General features: G+C 44.9%; 1 protein-coding gene across 2 annotated transcripts in view; it reads left to right on the top strand.

Annotated features, from left to right (window-relative positions):
• CTCF (CCCTC-binding factor) overlaps window positions 1-21,846 on the top strand; it is an 80,533-nt gene that overhangs the window by 35,238 nt on the left and 23,449 nt on the right. For both annotated transcript variants that reach the window (XM_007993954.3, XM_007993953.3), the window contains exons 3-5: window positions 14,452-15,241; window positions 15,573-15,743; window positions 20,699-20,832. In XM_007993954.3, coding sequence (XP_007992145.1) covers window positions 14,461-15,241; window positions 15,573-15,743; window positions 20,699-20,832 — 1,086 coding nt within the window. In that variant the 5' untranslated portion in view covers window positions 14,452-14,460. The remainder of the gene's footprint in view (window positions 1-14,451; window positions 15,242-15,572; window positions 15,744-20,698; window positions 20,833-21,846) is intronic.

Consider the following 21,846-nt stretch of genomic DNA (forward strand, 5'->3'; position numbering starts at 1 on the left):
TACTTATGTTTCTAAGCACAAAGCCTTCCTCATTTTTAGAAAGCTGTTCACCTTTTTCTTTTTTAAGTTTTGTGTGTGTTTTTGTTTGTTTTGTTTCATTTCGAGACAGGGTCTTACTCTGCCACCCAGGTTGGAGTACAGTGGCACAATCATGAGAGCCTCAGCCTCCCCAGGTTCAGGAGATCCTCCCACTTCAGCCTCCTGAATAGCTGAGACCACAGGTACACACCACCACGCCCAGCTGACTTTTTGTATTTTTAGTAGAGGTGGAGTATCTCCATGTTTCCCAGGCCAGTCTCGAACTCCTAGGCTCAAGCGATCTGCCGGCCTTGGCCTCTCAGTGTTGCGATTACAGGCGTGAGTCTCCGTACCTTGCCACTAATGCTTTTTTTCTTCTCTGAGACAGAGTCTCGCTCTGTGGCACAGGCTGGAGTACGGTGGCACGATCTCGGCTCACTGCAACCTCCACCTGCTGGGTTCAAGCAATTCTCTGCCTCAGCCTCCTGAGTAGTTGGGATTACAGGCGCCCAACACTATGCCGGGTTATTTTCTGTATGTTTAGTAGAGACAGGGTTTCACCATGTTGGCCAGGCTGGTCTTGAACTTCTGACCTTGTTATCCACCTGCCTTGGCCTCCCAAAGTGCTAGGATTACTGGCGTGAGCCACCATGCCAGGCCCTGCCAATGCTACTTTATTTCATACAACAGATATATTCTAAATGGATTAAAGATAACTCAGTTTTTTTCCAAATAGTTAACTGTTTTTCTGATACGTTTTATGTAGTATTTCTCTTTTCCCTACTGATTTAAAATGACAGCTTTTTATTTGCTAGGGTTTGTTTCTGGATTCTCTCTTCTATTTAAATTGTCTGCTTATAGTAGTAACAGTACCACATTATATGAATTATGTGGCTTTATGGATATAGATAATAGTGTCCCTACTTAGTGAGGTTTTTTAAATGCCTCCTGGAGTTTGGGCCTGGAGGGAAAGGGTTGTTTTCTTTTTGTTTTTGTTTTTCTTAGTTTTTTTTAGACCGTGTCTCATTTTATTGCCCAAGCCAGAGTGCAGAGGCATGATCACTACTTACTGTAGCCTTAACCTCCTGAGTTCAAGTGATCCTCCCAGCTTAGCCTCCAGGTAGCTGGGACTACAGGCATGCACCATCACACCCGACTAATTTTTAAAAGTTTTTGTAGAGATGGTGTCCTACTGTGTTGCCCAGGCTGTGCTCAAGCAATCCACTCTCCTCAGCCTCAGAGTCCTAGCAATCAGGCGTGAGCCACTGCACTTGGCCAATGGAAGCGTTTTATCATCTTCAGATAGACCCTGCATGTTTTCAGTTCACGTTATTCTTTTTCCTGTATCTTTTTATGTTTCTCTATGTTTTCCTGTATTTCAGTAGTTTCTGTTTATTGAATGGATATGTATATACACTTTCAAGTTTATAGCCCATCTTGTTCCAGAAAGAACTTGAAGAAATATATGGGAAATGCAGATAATAAATGATATAAATAAACCAGAAAATATAAATTATAATAGAAAATTATTATTACATAGTTTGAGAGGCAAAAAATTAATCAAGATGTAGCCAGCTAAAAAAATGGCAATATGATCCTGTTACATAGGTTTCACAATGAAAAAAAAAAAATTCCCTTGAAGAAAAGCTTTTCCAAGTATTTAACTCCCAGTGCAATTTCTCCCACATGTCCTTTAGTGTAAGCTAAGGCATGATGCCAAAGTGAAACTCGGTAAAAGCAATTCTGTAGGGGATAAGGCCATGTGGCCCAAGTATACCCAGCTTTCTGATGGTCTGGCATAATTCTGGGATAAAGCCTAGACTAGAATACTGAATTCCGCAGACAGGTCAAGTCAGATAAGGACAGAAAAGCCTTGGCGGATTTACCAATTAAAGGCCATTGCTGGCCTCAGAGCGGCTCCATAGAGTATTGGGGAGCAGAAACCAAACTGGTGAGTGGAAAGTAAGTAAAGAATTAGAGACAGCAAGTGTAAAGTCGAACGTGGTAGGAAAAAAGAGATGATAGATAGTAAATCGTGCAATGGGGTTGAGGGGAGTTTTACATGGGCAAGATTTAAGTAACATAGAGCTAGCTAAGAAGTAGCTGAAGCGGCCGAATGTGTGGCTCATGCCTGTAATCCCAGCACTTTGAGAGGCCGAGGTGGGCGGATCACGAGGTCAGGAGAGCGAGACCAGCCTGGCTAACGTGGTGAAACCTCATCTCTACTAAAAATACAAAAAATTTGCTGGGTGCGGTGGCTCACATCTGTAATCCCAGCACTTTGGGAGGCCAAGGTGAGTGGATCATGAGGTCACAAGATTGAGACCATCCTGGCCAACATGGTGAAACCTCGTCTCTACTAAAAATACAAAAACTAGCTGGGCCTGGTGGCGCGCACCTGTAGTCCTAGCTACTCAGGAGGCTGAGGCAAGAGAATTGCTTGAACCTGGGAGGCAGAGGTTGCAGTGAGCCAATATTGTGCCACTGCATTCCAGCCTGGGCGTCAGAGCAAGACTCTGTCTCAAAAAAAAAAAAAAAGTGGCTGAAGCAAGAGAAGGAAGGGCTGATCCATGCTCCTGAAGGATACAGGCCTCTGGGGGTCTCTGTGTTGGCACCTAGGCCCTTGCATCCTCACACTCACCAGTCAGTAGGGGCAGAGAAGCATTAAGATGCCAGTTTTCCTTCCTTTTAGCCCCTCATCCCCTATTGCCTGGATATTTCTTCCTCATTCTGGAGGAACCTCCTGTTTATCCTCAACACAGAAGTTGACCGAATAATAAAACTTTTTTATCTAAGCTTCACTTTTTCACCTAGATGATAGAGAAACGCAATAAGGATCTGGTCTTAGGAGCTCCATTTTATGGTGATATGACAGTCTGGATGACTAACCCACCCACTTTACCAAGCTCATTTAGTTGGTTAGTGATGGATTGGGTATACTGGAGTTTCCGTGTATTCCCTCTCCAGTGCCATTGAGTTGAAGGTGACAGCCAACATTAATAGAGAAATCCTTTAGGCAGTGAAACTTGGATTGCAGATATGGATTGGAAAGACCTCTGTGTAGAAACAGTGGAAGTTAAAAGGTTAGTGCAAGGGATGGCTACAGAGCCTTGGTGTACTCAGGGAGGCTGGTGAAAAGAGTGCTCAGAGACGAAGGGGATCTAAGGGAGGAAAGAGGCTTATGAAGGAAGAAGATGAGTTTCATCTTGTCAGATACCAGAGAAACTGAGATTGAGGATGAAGGAAAGGCGTTTGGGTTGGCTTTGGTGGTTCTTGATGGATGGTACCTGTGGGCCAAACGAAGGGGCCACAGAGGACTAAGGAGGGAGTTGAGTCCTTTTTAATAAGGACAGATATTTAAATTTATTATATTTTTTGATTTATTTTATTTTTGAGGAATAGAGGGTCTCATGCCCAGGTTGTGGAGTTCAATGGTGTGATCTCAGCTCACTGCAACCTCTGCATCCTGGGCTGAAATGATCCTCCTGCTTCAGCTTCCCAAGTAGCTGGGGCTACAGGCATGTACCACCATGCCTGGCTATATTTTGTAGAGATGGTGTTTCACCACGTTGCCCAAGCTGGTCTCGAACTCCTGGACTTAAGGGATCTGCCCACCTCAGCCTCCCAAAGTCCTGGAATTATAGGTGTGAGCCACCATGCCCAGCCTGGCTAATGTGTGTTTTTTTTAAATTTATTTTTAGAGTTGGGGTCTCCCTATGTTGCCCGTGCTAGGCTTGAACTCCTGGGCTCAAGTCATCTACCTCAGCCTCCCAAAGAGCTGGGATTACAGGCTTGAGTCATCACACCTAGTCGTAAGGACAGATTTTTAAGATAGGAGAGCAAAGCCATATATAGAAGTGTATATAAATTCTATATATGATATGATTTCATATATATATAAAATATGTACTTTTAATTGAACAGCTGAGAAAACAGCATCAGAATATTAGGTGATTTTTGGCTGGGCGCGGTGGCTCAAGCCTGTAATCCCAGCACTTTGGGAGGCCGAGATGGGCGGATCACGAGGTCAGGAGATCGAGACCATCCTGGCTAACACAGTGAAACCCCGTCTCTACTAAAAAATACAAAAAACTAGCCGGGTGAGGTGGCGGGCGCCTGTAGTCCCAGCTACTCGGGAGGCTGAGGCAGGAGAATGGCGTGAACCCAGGAGGCGGAGGTTGCAGTGAACTGAGATCTGGCCACTGCACTCCCGCCTGGGTGACAGAGCGAGACTCCGTCTCAAAAAAAAAAAGAATATTAGGTGATTTTCGTAATCTGGAGGAAAAAAATTGTGTCTTGTAAGTAAATTAAAACCGTTTTGAGTGATATAAACTTCTTTTGGTGATGGTATTGGTCCCCAAAAAAAGATTTGACAAAACCTAGAAGGCATGGGCAACTCAAGCAAGGATAGAGCCGAAAAATATGTAGGAATTAGAGTGACTGGGTATGTTTTGTGCTAACAGGAACTGAGTATTTGAAAGCAGTAAAGAAAGGGAGGAGATGGATTGGAGCTGCTAGTGTCGGGAGAGGCAACTAGAAGCACAGTCCCCAGGAAGTGGGGAGAGTGACCTGGTCCAGCCTATTGGTTACTTACTGATTCAGAGGAGAGACTCCCATCCTCTAGAAAGAAAGTAAAGAAGTTAAGTAAAAAGAGGGATCCACTGGTTGATGGGATGCACTGAGTTTTCTGGTTTTTTGGGTTTTGTTTTTTTTTGGGGGGGGTTTTTTTTTTTTTTTTTTTTTGAGACAGAGTCTTGCTCTGTCGCCCAGGCTGGAGTGCAGTGGCACAATCTCAGCTCACTGCAAGCTCCACCTCTCAGGTTCACGCCATTCTCCCACCTCAACCTCCCCAGTAGCTAGGACTACAGGCACCTGCCACCAGGCCTGGCTAATTTTGTTTTTGTATTTCCAGTAGAGACAGGGTTTCATCGTGTTAGCCAGTATGGTCTGGATCTTCTGACCTCGAGGATGCACTGAGATTTCTAAGCAGTGTATTGAGAGGCTGATGGCTTGCTACTTTGTGTCTGATTTTTCTCTATTAAAAATAGAAGCTGTGGCTTTAAGACCTGAGTAGATGCTGTTGTTTTGTGGACTTTATGCCATGTGGTTTTTTTTCAGCAAGACAAAACTCTTGTCAGCTGAGCTCCTTGGAAGCACAGTTGGTTTCAATTTGTATCTTTTTGTACCACTTCTGTTTCTACCTGGTTTATAAATCTGTGACCTCTTTTAGGTTGGACTTGGTTGTTTACAAGCATTTTTTTTTTTTTTTTTGAGGTGGAGTTTCACTCTGTCGCCCAGGCTGGAATGCAGTGGCTTAATCTCGGCTCAGTGCAACCTCCGCCTCCCAGGTTCATGCGATTCTCCTGCCTCAGCCTCCTGAATAGCTGGGCCTGTCGGCACCTGCCACCACGCCTGGCTAATTTTTGTATTTTTAGTAGAGATGGGATTTCACCATGTTGGTCAGGCTGGTCTCGAACTCCTGACCTCAGGTGATCCGCCCACCTCGGCCTCCCAAAGTGCTGGAATTACAGGCATGAGCTACCCTGCCAGGCCTGTTTACAAGCCTGTAACATTTTAAGTTTTCAGATTAACACCAGAGACAAGACGGAATTTTATTCCATCATCTTCAAGTTGTAGCATCAAATTGTATGCTACAAAATCCTGGAGACCCCAAAGATTGTTTTTCCTCCACCGATTTTATTATTGAGAATATTTAAATAGTCTGGGATTATGTAGTGACTCTGGCAGGGTCACCACATTTACATTGACAGCATCTGAATTTTTTGTACTTTGATACCTTTTCTGAGAATGTCACTCTGAAGTAAATTGGTTTTTTTGTCTGTCTGTTCCCTAGCTCCAGACATTTGGATTATCATTCCCTTTGCAGGAATACTAACTTTTGGGGCTTTTCAGGGACTGAAAAACTTCTCTTAAAAATTTTTTTTCTTAGGGCCGGGCACGGTAGCTCATGCCTTTAATCCCAGCACTTTGGGAGGCTGAGGCGGGCGGATCACCTGAGGTCAGGAGTTCGAGACCAGCCTGACCAACATGGAGAAACCCCGTCTCTAATAAAAATACAAAACTAGCCAGGCATAGTGACGCATGCCTGTAATCCCAGCTACTTGGGAAGCTGAGGCAGGAGAATCGCTTGAACCCAGGAGTCGGAGGTTGCATTGAGCCGAGATTGTGCCATTGCAGTCCAGCCTAGGCGACAAGAGTGAAACTTCGTCTCAAAAAGAAAAAAAAAAAATCTTAATGGGGAAACAGTAATAGTATAATGTTAAATTGCAAAATCTAATTCTGTGGGTCAAGGGTGGGACCTGAAGGTCTGTGTTTCTAAGAAGCTCCAAGGTTATGCCAGTGCTGCTGGTCCTCAGACCATATTTTGAGTAACACAAGTACAAAGCTGTGCTGTCCAGTACAGAAGCCGCTAGCCTCATGTTGCTGTTGAGAATTTAGAGTTTTACTGGTTCAGATTAAGATATGCTGTAAATGTAAAATATAGCTGGGCATGATGGCACATACCTATAATCCCAGCACCTTGGTAGTCTAAGATGGGACAATCACTTGAGACTGGGAGGTCAAGACCAGCCTGGGCAACATAGTGAGAGCTCACCTTTACAAAATTAAAAAAAAAAATTAGGCTGGGAGTGGTGGCTCACACCTGTAATCCCAGCACTTTGGGAGGCTGAGGCCAGCGGATCATGAGGTCAGGAGATCAAGACCATCCTGCCTAACATGGTGAAAGCCCATCTCTACTAAAAATACAAAAACAAAATTAGCTGGGCGTGGTGGTGGGTTCCTGTAGTCCCAGCTACTCAGGAGCCTGAGGCAGGAGAATGGCATGAACCTGGGAGGCAGAGCTTGCAGTGAGCCGAGATCACGCCCCTGCACTCCAGCCTGAGCAACAGAGCAAGACTCCCTCTTAAAAAAAAAAAAAAAAAAAAAGTCCGGGCATGGTGGCTTACGCCCGTAATCCCAGCACTTTGGGAGGCCGAGGTGGGCACAGCACGAGGTCAGGAGATCGAGACCATCCTGGCTAACAGAGTGAAACCCCATCTCTACTGAAAGTACAAAAAATTAGCCAGGTGTGGTGTCGGGCGCCTGTAGTCCCACCTGCCCGGGAGGCTGAGGCAGGAGAATGGCGTGAACCCGGGAGACAGAACTTACAGTGAGCCAAGATTGTGCCACTGCACTCCAGCATTGGCAACAACGCAAGACTCTGTCTCAAAAAAAAAAATAAATAGGCCGGGCGCGGTGGCTCACGCCTGTAATCCCAGCACTTTGGGAGGCCGAGGCGGGCGGATCACAAGGTCAGGAGATCGAGACCATGGTGAAACCCCGTCTCTACTAAAAAATAGAAAAAAATTAGCCGGGCGCAGTGGCGGGCGCCTGTAGTCCCAGCTACTCGGGAGGCTGAGGTAGGAGAATGGCGTGAACCTGGGAGGCGGAGCTTGCAGTGAGCCGAGATTGCGCCACTGCACTCCAGCCTGGGCGACATAGCGAGACTCCGTCTCAAAAAAATAAAATAAAATAAAATAAAATAAATAATAAAAAAATAAAAATAAATAAATAAATTAGAGGCCAGGCATGGTGACTTATTCCTGTAATCCTAGCACTTTGGGAGGCTGAGGCGGGCAGATCACTCAAGCCCAGGAGTTCGAGACCAGTCTGCGCAACATGGTGAAACCCCACTTCTACTAAAAATACAAAAAAAATTAGCCCGATGCTTGGCATGAACCCGCTGGAGGCTGAGGTGGAAAAATCACCGGAGCCCAGGAAGTCAAGGCTGCAATGAGCCGTGACCATTCTGCTGCACTCCAGCCTGGGCAACAGAGGAAACTCCATCTCAAAAAAAAAAAGAAAGAAATTAGTTGAGTATGGTAGCATGAACTGTAGTCCTAGCTCCTCGGCTGACTGAGGCAGAAGGATCACTGGAGCCCAGGAATTGGAGGCTGCAGTGAGCTGTGGTCCTGCCACTGCACTCCAGTCTGGGCAACAGAGCAAGTCTGTGTCTCAAATATAACAATTTTTTGTTGTTGTTGTTTGTTTTTGAGATGGAGTCTCACTCTGTCGCCAGGCTGGAATACAGTGGTGTGATCTCGGCTCACTGCAAGCTCCGCCTTCTGGGTTCACACCATTCTCCTGCCTCAGCCTCCTGAGTAGCTGGGACTACAGGCGCCCAACACCATGCCTGGCTAATTTTTGTATTTGTCATGGAGACAGGGTTTCGCCATGTTAGCCAGGATGGTCTCGGTCTCCTGACCTCATGATCCACCTGCCTCGGCTTCCCAAAGTGCTGGATTTACAGGCGTGAGCCACCGCGCCCAGCCAACAATTTTTAAAATTGATTAAATCTTGAAATGATATTTTGGACCTACCAGGTTAAGCAAAATAGATTACTAAAATCAATTTCACCTGGATTTTTTTTTTTTTTTTTTACTTTTTAATATGAATTTTTTTTACTTAAAATTGCAGGTAATGTGGCTTATGTTTGTGGCTTGCATTATATTTCTATTGAATAGTGCCAGCATAGAGAATTTCTATGCTAAACGTAATCTGTCTGAACAGTACTGAGTATATAAAATTAATTATAGTTAAGATCATGCTTAGTCTTTTACAATCAGAGGTATAAATGAGATCTTATAATAAAAATGCTAGCACTTTGCTCATTTTTAATTTATAGGCAAATTATAAAGCATTCTACAAATGTTCTTTGATCCCCACCTTCTGCAGTAACATTTTTTTGTGTTTGTCCCCACTGTCATGAACAGCATAGTAAGAGGCCTTTGCATTGGATGTTGTATTTTTCTATTGGTTGTTGAGAACAAGGGACTAATGAAAGAAAGAAGGTAGTGGCAGAATAAACCAGCCTGGCAACTCAACAACCTCGGGAGTTTATAAACCATGAGCCTTGTTTTTCTCTAGGCATTTGGTGGGGTTTGCTGAATCTGTCCAAAAATGTATGTTGCTTCAAGCCTGACTTTTGCCCTTAAAGAACTTTCACACCCAGCTGGAAAAATAGATCGTTTTGAGAAAATTTTAAGTGCTAAACTGTGTCTTTATTTTATCAGAAACACATTTGGAACAAAGTAATGGCCACAAGAACCTCAGAAAACTTTGTTGTGCCAAAGATGAGCTGGTGTTGAGAGGAGCGGATCAGATGTAAAGTACAGAGTGAAAACAGAGATGACAGTGGGAACTGTGTCTGGATGAAAAGACAGCTTGACTGAAGGGGAAAGTGCTAGAGGGCAAGACATAAATCTGAATAGGTTATCATGGGGTCAGGTGAGCCTGAAGGGCTTTGTGAGCCAGAAGGGTGGTAAGTGCATCAAGCAGTTTTTGCAAAAATAGAGACACAGTTTTTGAGGAAATTAAGTCCTGTTCTTTGTGAAATGAGTGAATCTTTACTTCTCTGCCTAGAAAGCGTAAGTGGTTTTCCTTTGCCAGCCATCTGAGGTATTTTGTTATTCAAGACTGTCCAAACTATGGAGGCAACCAGTACATCTTTCACCTGTCTTACGGCCCTCTCCTCTGTCCTGTGCTTTTTTTTTTTTTTTTTTTTTTTTTTTGAGACGGAGTCTCGCTCTGTCGCCCAGGCTGGAGTGCAGTGGCCGGATCTCGGCTCACTGCAAGCTCCGCCTCCCGGGTTTACGCCATTCTCCTGCCTCAGCCTCCCGAGTAGCTGGGACTACAGGCGCCCGCCACCTTGCCCAGCTAGTTTTTTGTATTTTTTAGTAGAGACGGGGTTTCACTGTGTTAGCCAGGATGGTCTCGATCTCCTGACCTCGTGATCCTCCCATCTCGGCCTCCCAAAGTGCTGGGATTACAGGCTTGAGCCACCGCCCCCAGCCTGTCCTGTGCTTTAAACCAGTTCTTTTTCTTACTCATAATTCCTACATGTATTTATTTTACCCAAAAATCCAAACCCTTCCCCTATAAAATACACCCTCTGCCCCCCACTGTCAAACTCTGCCTTTAAATGTCCTGCTCGTGTTTCAGGGTTCCATTCAAATTCCACGTTTATGAAGCATTTTTCTATCACACTTGGTTATGTTATCTTTCTCCAGAGCTGCCTAATTTTACCTTGAGCCATTGTACTACCTATTTCGTCCTTTATATTAGACAGTAACTCCTAGAATGTAGGACCAGGCCTTGCCCGTCTCTCTGTAGTTCTTGTACTGCCTCGCAGGTGGTCCTGGCTTAAGGAGTCTTCTCTGACTGCTAATGTGGATATAATACAATGTTAAGGTGCCTAGACAGAGAATTAGAGAAAAGTGTCAAAGTGTCTCTAATAGAAGTAGCAAAAGCTTCGTTTGAACTGTATTCTTGGCCAAAAATACAAAATACTTTAATGTTTTGTTGTTGTTGTTTTTGTTGTTGTTGTTTTGAGACACAATTTTCACTCTTATTGCCCAGGCTCCAGGCTGGAGTACAGTGGCACTCAGCTTATTGCAATCTCTGCCTCCAGGGTTCAAGCAATTTTCCTGCCTCACTCAGCCTTCCAAGTAGCTGGGATTAGAGGCACACCCCACCACACCCAGCTACACATTTTGTTTTATTTTATTTATTATTATTATTATTTTAATTTTTTTTTTTTTTTTTTTTTTGAGACAGAGGCTCACTGTTGCCCTGGGTGAAGGGAGTACAGCTCACTGCAACCTCCAGCTCCCAAGTTCAAGCAATTCTCCTGCCTCAGTCTCCCGAGTAGCTGGGATTACAGGTGTGTGCAACCACACCTGGCTAATTTTTGTATTTTTAATGGAAATGGGGTTTTACCGTGTTGGCCAGGCTTGTCTCGATCTCCTGACTTCAAGTGATCTGCCCGCCTTGGCCTCCCAAAATGCTGGGATTACAGGCGTGAGCCACCACGCCTGGCCCCTATTTTACTCTTGTTTAGGTAATGTCATTCACAAGGTTTTTGTTTTTTGTTTTTGAGACCAAGTCTCGCTCTGTCACCCAGGCTGGAGTGCAGGGGCACGTTCTCAGCTCACTGCAACCACCACCTCCAGGGTTGAAGCTCTTCTCGTGCCTCAGCCTCTGAAGTAGCTGGGATTACAGGTGCGCACTGCGCCGCCTGGCTAATTTTTGTATTTTTAGTAGAGATGGGGTTTTGCCATGTTAGCCAGACTGGTTCTGAACTCCTGGCCTCAACTGATCCACCAGCCTTGGCCTCCCAAAGTGCTGAGATTACAGGTGTGAGCCACCGTGCCCGGTCCATTCACAAGATTTAAGAGCCAAAAACTATGAATTGGCCGATTTGTTTTCTGTTTTCTATTATATATTCAATTTGGTTAGCATTTATTGAGTAGTTACCAGCCTGGGCACAGTGCTAAAGAGTAACAATCATGACCGGGCATGGTGGCTCACACCTCTAATCCCAGCACTTTTGGAGGCTGAGGCAGGCAGATCACAAGGTCAGAAGTTCAAGACCAGCCTGGCCAACATAGTGAAACCCCATCTCTGCTAAAAATACAAAAAATTAGCCAGGTGTGGTGGTGGGCACCTGTAATCCCAGCTACTTGGGAGGCTGAGGCAGGAGAATCACTTAAACCTGGGAGGCGGAGGTTGCAGTGATCCGAGATCATGCCATTGTCCAGCCCAGGCAACAGTACGAGACTCTGACTCAAAAAAAAAAAAAAAACAAAATAGTAAAAATCGGCTGGGCGCAGTGGCTCACGCCTGTAATCCCAGCACTTTGGGAGGCTGAGGCAGGTGGATCACGAGGTCAGGAGATCGAGACCACCCTGGCTAACATGGTGAAACTCCATCTCTACTAAAAATACAAAAAAAATTAGCCGGGCGTGGTGGCGGGTGCCTGTAGTCCCAGCTACTTGGGAGGCTGAGGCAGGAGAATGGCGTGAACCCGGGAGGTGGAGCTTGCAGTAAACTGAGATCGCGCCACTGCGCTCCAGCCTGGGCGACAGAGCAAGACTCCGTCTCAAAAATAAAAATAAGTGAAAACCACTTGTTGGCCAGGCACTGTGGCTCACGCCTGTAATCCCAGCACTTTGGGAGGCCTATGCAGGCAGATCACGAGGTCAGGAGATCGAGAGCATCTTGGCTAACAGTGAAACCCCATCTGTACTAAAAATACAAAAAATTAGCCAGGCGTGGTGGCAGGCACCTGTAGTCCCAGCTACTCAGAAGGCTGAGGCAGGAGAATGGCGTGAACCCGGGAGGCGGAGCTTGCAGTGAGCAGAGATCTCACCACTGCACTCCAGCCTGGGCAACACAGTAAGACTCCCATCTCAAAAAAAAAAAAAAAAAAAAAGCCCCACTTGTTAGATGTGGATCTTATCCTCAGGGAATTCATGATTCATTGTTGGGAGAGAAGTGAATGTCAAGTTGATGGTATGACATGGGCAGTTTTGTGTGGTGTCTACAAACAGGGCCATTGCAGTCTGGATCTAAGTTCTGAGTTTAGCTTCAAAAAACAAGGTCAAAAAACTTTGACAGGGTGGGGAAAATGGGGAATTGCTGTTCAGTGGGTATAAAATTTCAGTTATGCAAGATGAATAAGTTCTAGAGATCTGCTGCACAACATAGTTCCTGTATTAATCATATGGTATTATGCACTTTGAATTATGTTGAGGATGGATCTCATGATAAATGTTATCACCAAAAACAAAAATACAAGGAAATTTTGGAGGTATGTTTAGTGCTGTTTTTTTGGGGTTTTTTTGTTTTTTTGTTTTTTTGTTTTTTGAGACGGAGTTTCGCTCTTGTTACCCAGGCTGCAGTACAGTGACGCAATCTCAGCTCACTGCAACCTCCACCTCCTGGGTTCAAGCGATTCTCCTGCCTCAGCCTGTAATCCTGGCTACAGGATTACAGGTATGTGCCATCAAACCCGGCTAATTTTGTATTTTTAGTAAGGACGGGGTTTCTTCATGTTGGTCAGGCTGGTCTCGAACTCCTGACCTCAGATGATCTGCTCACCTTGGCCTCCCAAAGTCTTGGGATTATAGGCGTGAGCCATGATGCCCTTAATATAGCTACCTGAATAAAGCTTTTTACAAAACATTGGCAGGCCCGGGCAGAGTGACTCGCTCACACGTATAATCCCAGCATTTTGGGAGGCTTAGGTGGGAGGATTGCTTGAGCCCAGTTCAAGGCCAGTCTGGAAACATGGCAAGACCCCATCATTGCAGAAAATTAAGCTAATTCATACATGCATCATCTCATATCCTTGTCATTGTTTGTGATGAGAACACTTAAAAATCTGCTCTCAGTTATTTTCAGGTGTACATTATTAAGTATAATAGTCATGTTGTACAATAGATCTCTTGAACTTATTCCCACTAACTGAAATTTTATGTCCTTTGACCAATGTCTTCCCCACTACATGTGTAAGATTTAAATTAGTTTTGTTAGTAATTCTTTAATATCATCAGATATCCAGAGTTGAAATTTCTAATTGTCTTGTGTCACATCTTTTTCTTTTTTGTTTTTGAGACGGAGTCTCGCTCTGTTGCCCAGGCTGGAGTGCAGTGGTGGGATCTCTGCTCACTGCAAGCTCCGCCCCTGGGTTCACGCCATTCTCCTGCCTCAGCCTCCCGAGTAGCTGGGACTACAGGCGCCTGCCAATCATGCTTGGCTAATTGTTTTTGTATTTTTAATAGAGGCGGGATTTCACTGTGTTAGCCAGGATGGTCTTGATCTCCTGACCTCATGATCCACCCGCCTCAGCCTCCCAGAGTGCTAGGATTATAGGCGTGAGCCACCGCGCCCGGCCTGTGTCACATCTTTTTCATCATTTGTTGGTTTGAATCAGGATCCAAAGAAGATTCATGCATTGTGATTGATTACTGGTCTCTTAAGACTCTTTATATCAGAGTTTCTCAACCTCAGTGCTCTTGACATCTTGGGCCTGATAATTCTTTGTGGTGGAGGACTGACCTGTGCCTTGGAGGATGTTTAATAGCATCTCTAGCTTCCACCCACTAGATACCAGTAGCACATCCCAGCCCAGTAGTGACAACCAAAAATGTCTTAGCCAAATGTTCCTAGAGGCAGAGTCACCCCAGGCTGAGCACCACTGATCTACTGGTTCTCCCTCCAGTCTTCTCTTTATTCTTCTGGTTATCTATTTGCAGAAGAACCTGAGTATAATCTTGCAGTGTTTCCCTCAGTATGGATTTCACTGATTTAATCCCTGTAGTGTAATTTAACATCTTCAGTCACCAATTTCCTGTTAATTGGGTTTGATCTAGAGACTTGATTGGTTTCGGAGTTTTTGGGTTTGACAAGATTGCATTATAGGTGTGGTTTTTTCTTTCATCCAGAGGCACATAATGTCTGTTGTGTCTTTTTTTAATATTAACCATTGATGCCTAATTCATTCACCACAGGGTCTTTTTGTTTTAAAATGTGTGTTTTTATTTAGGCTGCTTTGCTTTAAATAACAATCTGTGTTCTCCCTTAATAAAGGCAGGGGAAATGGAAGGTGAGGCGGTCGAAGCCATTGTGGAGGAGTCCGAAACTTTTATTAAAGGAAAGGAGAGAAAGACTTACCAGAGACGCCGGGAAGGGGGCCAGGAAGAAGATACCTGCCACTTACCCCAGAACCAGACGGATGGGGGTGAGGTGGTCCAGGATGTCAACAGCAGTGTACAGATGGTAATGATGGAACAGCTGGACCCCACCCTTCTTCAGATGAAGACTGAAGTAATGGAGGGCACAGTGGCTCCAGAAGCAGAGGCTGCTGTGGACGATACCCAGATTATAACTTTACAGGTTGTAAATATGGAGGAACAGCCCATAAACATAGGAGAGCTTCAACTTGTTCAAGTACCTGTTCCTGTGACTGTACCTGTTGCTACCACTTCCGTAGAAGAACTTCAGGGGGCTTATGAAAATGAAGTGTCTAAAGAGGGCCTTGCAGAAAGTGAACCCATGATATGCCACACCCTACCCTTGCCTGAAGGGTTTCAGGTGGTTAAAGTGGGGGCCAATGGAGAGGTGGAGACACTAGAACAAGGGGAACTTCCACCCCAGGAAGATCCTAGTTGGCAAAAAGACCCAGACTATCAGCCACCAGCCAAAAAAACAAAGAAAACCAAAAAGAGCAAACTGCGTTATACAGAGGAGGGCAAAGATGTAGATGTGTCTGTCTACGATTTTGAGGAAGAACAGCAGGAGGGTCTGCTATCAGAGGTTAATGCAGAGAAAGTGGTTGGTAATATGAAGCCTCCAAAGCCAACAAAAATTAAAAAGAAAGGTAAAACGAGTTTATCCATAGTGGATTCATAAAACCATTTTGGGATAAGCACACAACACAGTGCCTATGCAAGTTGTTTTATATTAACCGTATTTGTAAAAGGTCGTTATGTGGGTACAGTTCTTTAAAACCAGTCTAAAGTAAGTTTTTTTACAGATCAAATGCTCTGTTTTTAATCCCAAAGAAGTAAATGTATCAATGATATGAGATAATTATGACTTATATTGGGTTTTGTTATTAAAAGCTAATAAAATATATTTATAGAAATTTAAGATTAGGATTAATCTTAACACTTTGAAACTCTGCAGCAAGTGTTTTATTTTGCACATAGGTGTAAAGAAGACATTCCAGTGTGAGCTTTGCAGTTACACGTGTCCACGGCGTTCAAATTTGGATCGTCACATGAAAAGCCACACTGATGAGAGACCACACAAGTGCCATCTCTGTGGCAGGGCATTCAGAACAGTCACCCTCCTGAGGAATCACCTTAACACACACACAGGTGCTGGATAAGAATGTTGGGGACTACAACAGCAAATGCTCAGACTTGGCTTTTTAGTATTCATTCAAGCTCACTCCAGTGGGAATTTAAAGGAACTTTTGATGCCCTTTTTGTAATCATGATTTTATTGTAAGCACTTGGACTTAGTTATTATAGACAAATGTAAAGAAAATTTAATGAAAAATAACAACACCCTGTCTCTTAAAAAAAAAGTGTCTCTGGCAATAGATGCCTGGTACTCTGAGGAAGAACATTAGAAATAGAAGTGAAATCCCAGTGAAACCCCGTCTCTACTAAAAATACAAAAAATTAGCTGGGTGTGGTGGCGGGTGCCTGTAGTCCCAGCTACTCAGGAGGCTGAGGCAGGAGAATGGCGTGAACCCGGGAGGCGGAGCTTGCAGTGAGCCAAGATATCCTGCCACTGCACTCCAGCCTGGGCGACTGTGAATCTCCATCTAAAAAAAAAAAAAAAACAACAAATGGAAGTGAAATCCTACCTTTATTTACAAAAAAAGACAAAACAAAAAAAGGCCGGGCAGAGTGGCTCATGCCTGTAATCCTAGGACTTTGGGAGGCTGAGGTGGGCAGATCACTTGAGATTAGAAGTTGGAGACCAGCCTGGCCAACATGACGAAACCCCATCCATCTCTACTAGCAATACATAAATTAGCTACGTGTGGTGGCAGGTGCCTGTAGTCCCAGCTACCCAGGAGGCTCAGGCAGGAGAATCGCTTGAAACCTGGGAGGCAGATGTTGCAGTGAGCTGAGATAGCGCTACTGCACTCCAGCCTGGGTGACAGTGAGACTCTGTCTCAAAAACACACCATACCATTTTTTGTTTCTGGTTGTTTCAGGATAAGTAATTCATAATTTCAGAATGGAAAAGTTAAGGCACCGTTCTTGATAATTCGAACATTTATTTGAGCACCCTACTTACTTTAGTGTTCAGATATTCTGATATTAGCTTCATGTTGGCTATGGCCAGGTTCCATGAGGTCTAAAGTAGAGGGACTGTATGCGCTAAACCTCTCTTTAAGCTCTCCTGGGCTGTTTGTTATTCCAGTGTAGGAACTTAGTTGCAAGTCTTCTCACATGGTTTTTCATGCAGAATAACTTTCTTCTGTCCATATTCTGTACTTCATTTCATATGACAACTCTTGTTTTTGTTTTTCAGGCTTCTAAAAATTTCTAATGACAACTCTTGTTTTAGATTTGTTTGTGCTGGTTGTCAGATGACCATGATCAAGTGGGTGTTAATCATAAACAGTATACTGTACATTGGCACATTCTTCACTAATGTGACTGACTTTTAAACATCTCTATAATTTCTACTCAGACACTTGATAATATGTTTTATTTGATACTTTGAAGACACTAGGATGGGGCATATGACTACGTAAAAGTAACTGGGTAATCCCAGCACTTTGGAAATCCGATGGGAGGTAGATCACTTGAGGCCAGGAGGTCTAGACCAGCCTGGCCAACATGGCAAAACTGCCTCTGTACTAAAAATACAAAAAATCAGCTGGGTGTGGTGGCACACGCCAGTAAACCTAGCTACTTGGGTGGTTGAGGCAGGAGAATCACTTGAATGCGGGACATAGAGGTTGCAGTAAGCCGAGATTGTGCCACTGCACCCCAATCTAGGTGACAGAGCAAGACTCTGTCTCACCAAAATCAATAAATAAATGGCCCCGTGACAGGACTTCCCAGGATGGGTGTGCCTTGATGTGGACATTCTCTATCTAGTCTTCAGCTTTGAAAGTAAGAGGTGCAGTCTGTCTGGTTACTCAGCAGATTTGGCAGGACTGATTCATATCAACAAAACCCGCAAGAGCAGACAGGTGCCTACACAAGAGTATCAGTTTATGGTGAAGAGTATACCTTTTCATGTTCCAGATGCAGTTGCATTGTATTCTAGGGGGTGCCATTGCCTTTGTTATGATGCTGTAGCGGCCAGGCACCGTAGCTGTTGCCTGTAATCCCAGCACTTTGGGAGGCCGAGGTGGGTGGATCACCTGAGGTCAGGAGTTCAAGGCCAGTCTGGCCAACATGACGAAACCCTGTCTCTACTAAAAATATTAAAAATTTAGCTGGGCGTGGTGGCGCATGCCTGTAGTCCCAGCTACTTGGAAGACTGAGGCAGGAGAATTGCTTAAATCCAGGAAGCAGAAATTGCAGTGAGTGGAGATCACACCATTGCACTCCAGCCCGGGTGACAGAGCGAGACTCTGTCTCAAAAAAAAAAAAAAAAAAAAAAAAGATGCTGTAGCAGTTGAAAGCTAACTTGGTGAGGATGAGCCTTGATGGCTGGGCATGGTGGCTCACACCTGTAATCCCCGCACCTGGGGAGGCTGAGGCTGGTGGATCACTTGAGGTCAGGAGTAAACCCTGTCTCGACTAAAAATACAAAAATTAGCTAGGTGGCTGGGTGTGGTGGCTTATGCCTGTAATCCCAGCACTTTGGGAGGCCGAGGCAGGCGGATCACCTGAGGTCGGGAGTTCAAGACCAGCCTGACCAACATGGGGAAACCCCGTCTCTACTAAAAATACAAAATTAGCTGGGCATGGTGGCACATACCTGTAATTCTAGCTACTCGGGAGGCTGAGGCAGGAGAATCGCTTGAACCTGGGAGGTGGAGGTTGCAGTGAGCTGAGATCATGCCATTGCACTCCATCCTGGGCAACAAGAGCAAAACTCGGTCTCAGAAAAAAAAGCCGGGCGTGGTGGCTTACGCCTGTAATCCCAGCACTTTGGGAGGCTGAGACAGGCAGATCACAAGGTCAGGAGATCGAGACTGTCCTGGCCAGCATGGTGAAACCCCGTCTCTACTAAAAATACAAAAAAAAAAAAAAAAAAGCCAGGTGTGGTGGCACGTATCTGTAGTCCCAGCTACTGAGGAGGCTGAGGCAAGAGAATTGCTTCAACCTGGAAGGTAGAGGTTGCAGTGAGCCAAAATAATGCTACTGCACTACAACCGAGGCGACAGAGCAAGAGACTCCGTCTCACAAAAAGAAAAAAAGAGGATGGGCCTTGAGTGAAGGAATGTAGGTGGTCATGTGGCGCAGCCTAATGGAAATCCCTGCTCTACAGCAGTGTCCACTTCTTTGCTAATTGCCATGCTTATGTCTGCCAGAGGCAGGCCTCTTTCTCCCCAGGATAGTATTAGGTAAACACCAGCATTTATTTTTTAGCTTACTTTTTTCTAAAAGAAGACCAGGCATGGTGGCTCACACCTGTAATCTCAGCAATTTGTGAGACCGAGGCTGGAGGATTGCTTGAGCCCAGGAGTTTGAGACAAGCCTGGGCAACGTGGCAAGATTCCATCTCTACAAAATAGAAAAAATTAGCCAGGCATGGTGGTGCAAGCCTGTAGTCTCAGCTACTGGAGAGGCTGAAGTAGGAGGATCACTTGAGCCTGGGAAGTCAAGGCTGCAGTGAGCCTTGATCCTATCACTGCACTCCTGCTGGGCAACAGAGGAAGACCCTGGCTCAAAAACAAGGAAAAGAAAATTGGATGCCACTTTTCTTCTCTTGTTAATTGTTTTACTTCTCATCCATACACCATACTCTACACTTTTCACAGGAAGAACTCTGTGCTTTACCGTTAGATCGATGGTGGTTCTAAAGAATCAAATTGAATGAACAAATGAACATTCCTTGGAATTGCTTACTTTTTATTATACTCCAGTCACTCTTCCTCTCCACCATTCTCTTCATTCTCTAAGAGAATCATTTCTGCAGATGGCTGGTTCTATTCATTACATTGTGGCTCTTCCTAATTGTATTCTCAAAGGCAGCCTTCTTTTGGTTTTAGTGTTTGGTATTACCTTGCTGTCACCCCTTAGCTGCTGCCCACAATTACAGATGGTCACTTGTCTGTGAAACTGGCATTGCATTGTGCTATCAGTTTTGTGTCTAGGATTCCTTCAGTGAAAGACAAGAAATATAGAGAGTATATTATTCATAAATGTTTTATATTGGATGAATTGACATTTGGAATGATCACAGCATATTAGACAGGGGTGCTTGAAAATCATTTGTTTAAATCACATAAAAGGGAATACTATGTAAAGCCTGTGATAAGCCTGTGAAATTCCTTATCAAGAGAGACAAATATAGAAAACAAGCTATATGCTTGTGGTTTTTTGTTTTTGTTTTTGTTTTTTTTTTGAGACAGAGTCTTGCTCTGTCGCCCAGGCTGGAGTGCAGTGGCGCGATCTCGGCTCACTGCAAGCTCCGCCTCCTGGGTTTACGCCATTCTCCTGCCTCAGCCTCCCCAGTAGCTGGGACTACAGGCGCCTGCCACCACGCCCGGTTAATTTTTTGTATTTTTAGTAGAGATGGGTTTCACCGGGTTAGCCAGGATGGTCTCAGTCTCCTGACTGCATGATCCGCCCGCCTCGGCCTCCCAAAGTGCTGGGATTACAGGCGTGAGCCACCACGACCGGCCATGCTTGTGTTTTTAAAAGAAAGTTTCAGAATATGGACAGCCCAATGGCCCTATATTTATAGTCATAATACAGCGAGATTTGAGAGACGGGATCTTGCCATGTTGCCCAGGCTGGTCTCAAACTCTTAGCCTCCCAGAGTTCTGGGATTAGAGGCCTGAGCCACCAAGTCCGGTCTCTATTAACTTTTAATCCATAATGACCAGGATATTCACAAAATAGGAATAAGAAGGTTTTTATGATGTTAAAAGGCAGCAGATTCAGATCGGTAATTAAGAGAAACTAAATGTTTGGCATGTGTTACAATATCCCGGTGTTAGTATTATAAATCCATCCAGGCCCTCCCATAGTTTGTGGAGCTCACTTTTGGATCTGCTTACAAGCTACTGCAATTGATGGGATGACTAGGGTTCAGTCTCACAGCAGTTCTATGCCACACATTGATATCTGTCATTAACTGTGCCCTTGATCTTGCTCTTCCTGTTATTCCATCCTTTCTCTAGGTACTCGTCCTCACAAGTGCCCAGACTGCGACATGGCCTTTGTGACCAGTGGAGAATTGGTTCGGCATCGTCGTTACAAACACACCCACGAGAAGCCATTCAAGTGTTCCATGTGCGATTACGCCAGTGTAGAAGTGAGTGTTCAGCTTTTTGTTGGTATCTGTCTTAGGCAGGCCATGATGTATTTCTTTACAAAGCTATAACTACCCAAACTGACTTAAGATGAGGTAGAAAAATGTTAGTAAATTATTGACTGGGTGCGGTGACTCAAGCCTGTAATCTCAGCACTTTGGGAGGCTGAGGCAGGTGGATCACGAGGTCAGGAGATGAGACCATCCTGGCTAACACAGTGAAACCCCGTCTCTATTAAAAATACAAAAAAAATTAGCCAGGCATGGTGGCGGGCGCCTGTAGTCCCAGCTACTCGGGAGGCTGAAGCAGGAGAATGGCGTGAACCTGGCAGGCAGAGCTTGCAGTGAGCCGAGATTGCAGCACTGCATTCCAGCCTGGGCAACAGAGCAAGACTCCGTCTCAAAAAAAAAAAAAAAAAGAGGCCGGGCGCGGTGGCTCAAGCCTGTAATCCCAGCACTTTGGGAGGCCGAGGTGGGCGGATCACGAGGTCAGGAGATCGAGACCATCCTGGCTAACACGGTGAAACCCCGTCTCTACTAAAAAAAAAAAATACAAAAATACTACCCGGGCGAGGTGGCAGGCGCCTGTAGTCCCAGCTACTCGGGAGGCTGAGGCAGGAGAATGGCATAAACCCAGGAGGCGGAGCTTGCAGTGAGCCGAGATCTGACCACCACACTCCAGCCTGGGCGACAGAGCGAGACTCCATCTCAAAAAAAAATAATAAGAAGAAAAATGTTAGTAAGTTATGAATACTCCCACACGACACCTCTCCCCGAAAAAAACTTATGAGTGTGAAAGATTTACCTGTTAAAAAGAGTACCAGTATCTGGCCGTGTGTGGTGGCTCACACCTATAATCCCAGCACTTTGGGAGGCCAAGGCGGGCGGATCACCTGTAGTCGGGAGTTCGAGACCAGCCTGACTAACATGGAGAAACCCCATCTCTACTAAAAAATAAAAAATTCAGGCTGGGCACGATGGCTCACGCCTGTAATCCCAGCACTTTGGGAGGCCGAG

This window comes from Chlorocebus sabaeus, chromosome 5 (assembly GCF_047675955.1).
Source record: "Chlorocebus sabaeus isolate Y175 chromosome 5, mChlSab1.0.hap1, whole genome shotgun sequence".
In the NCBI taxonomy this organism is placed as follows: Eukaryota; Metazoa; Chordata; class Mammalia; order Primates; family Cercopithecidae; genus Chlorocebus; species Chlorocebus sabaeus.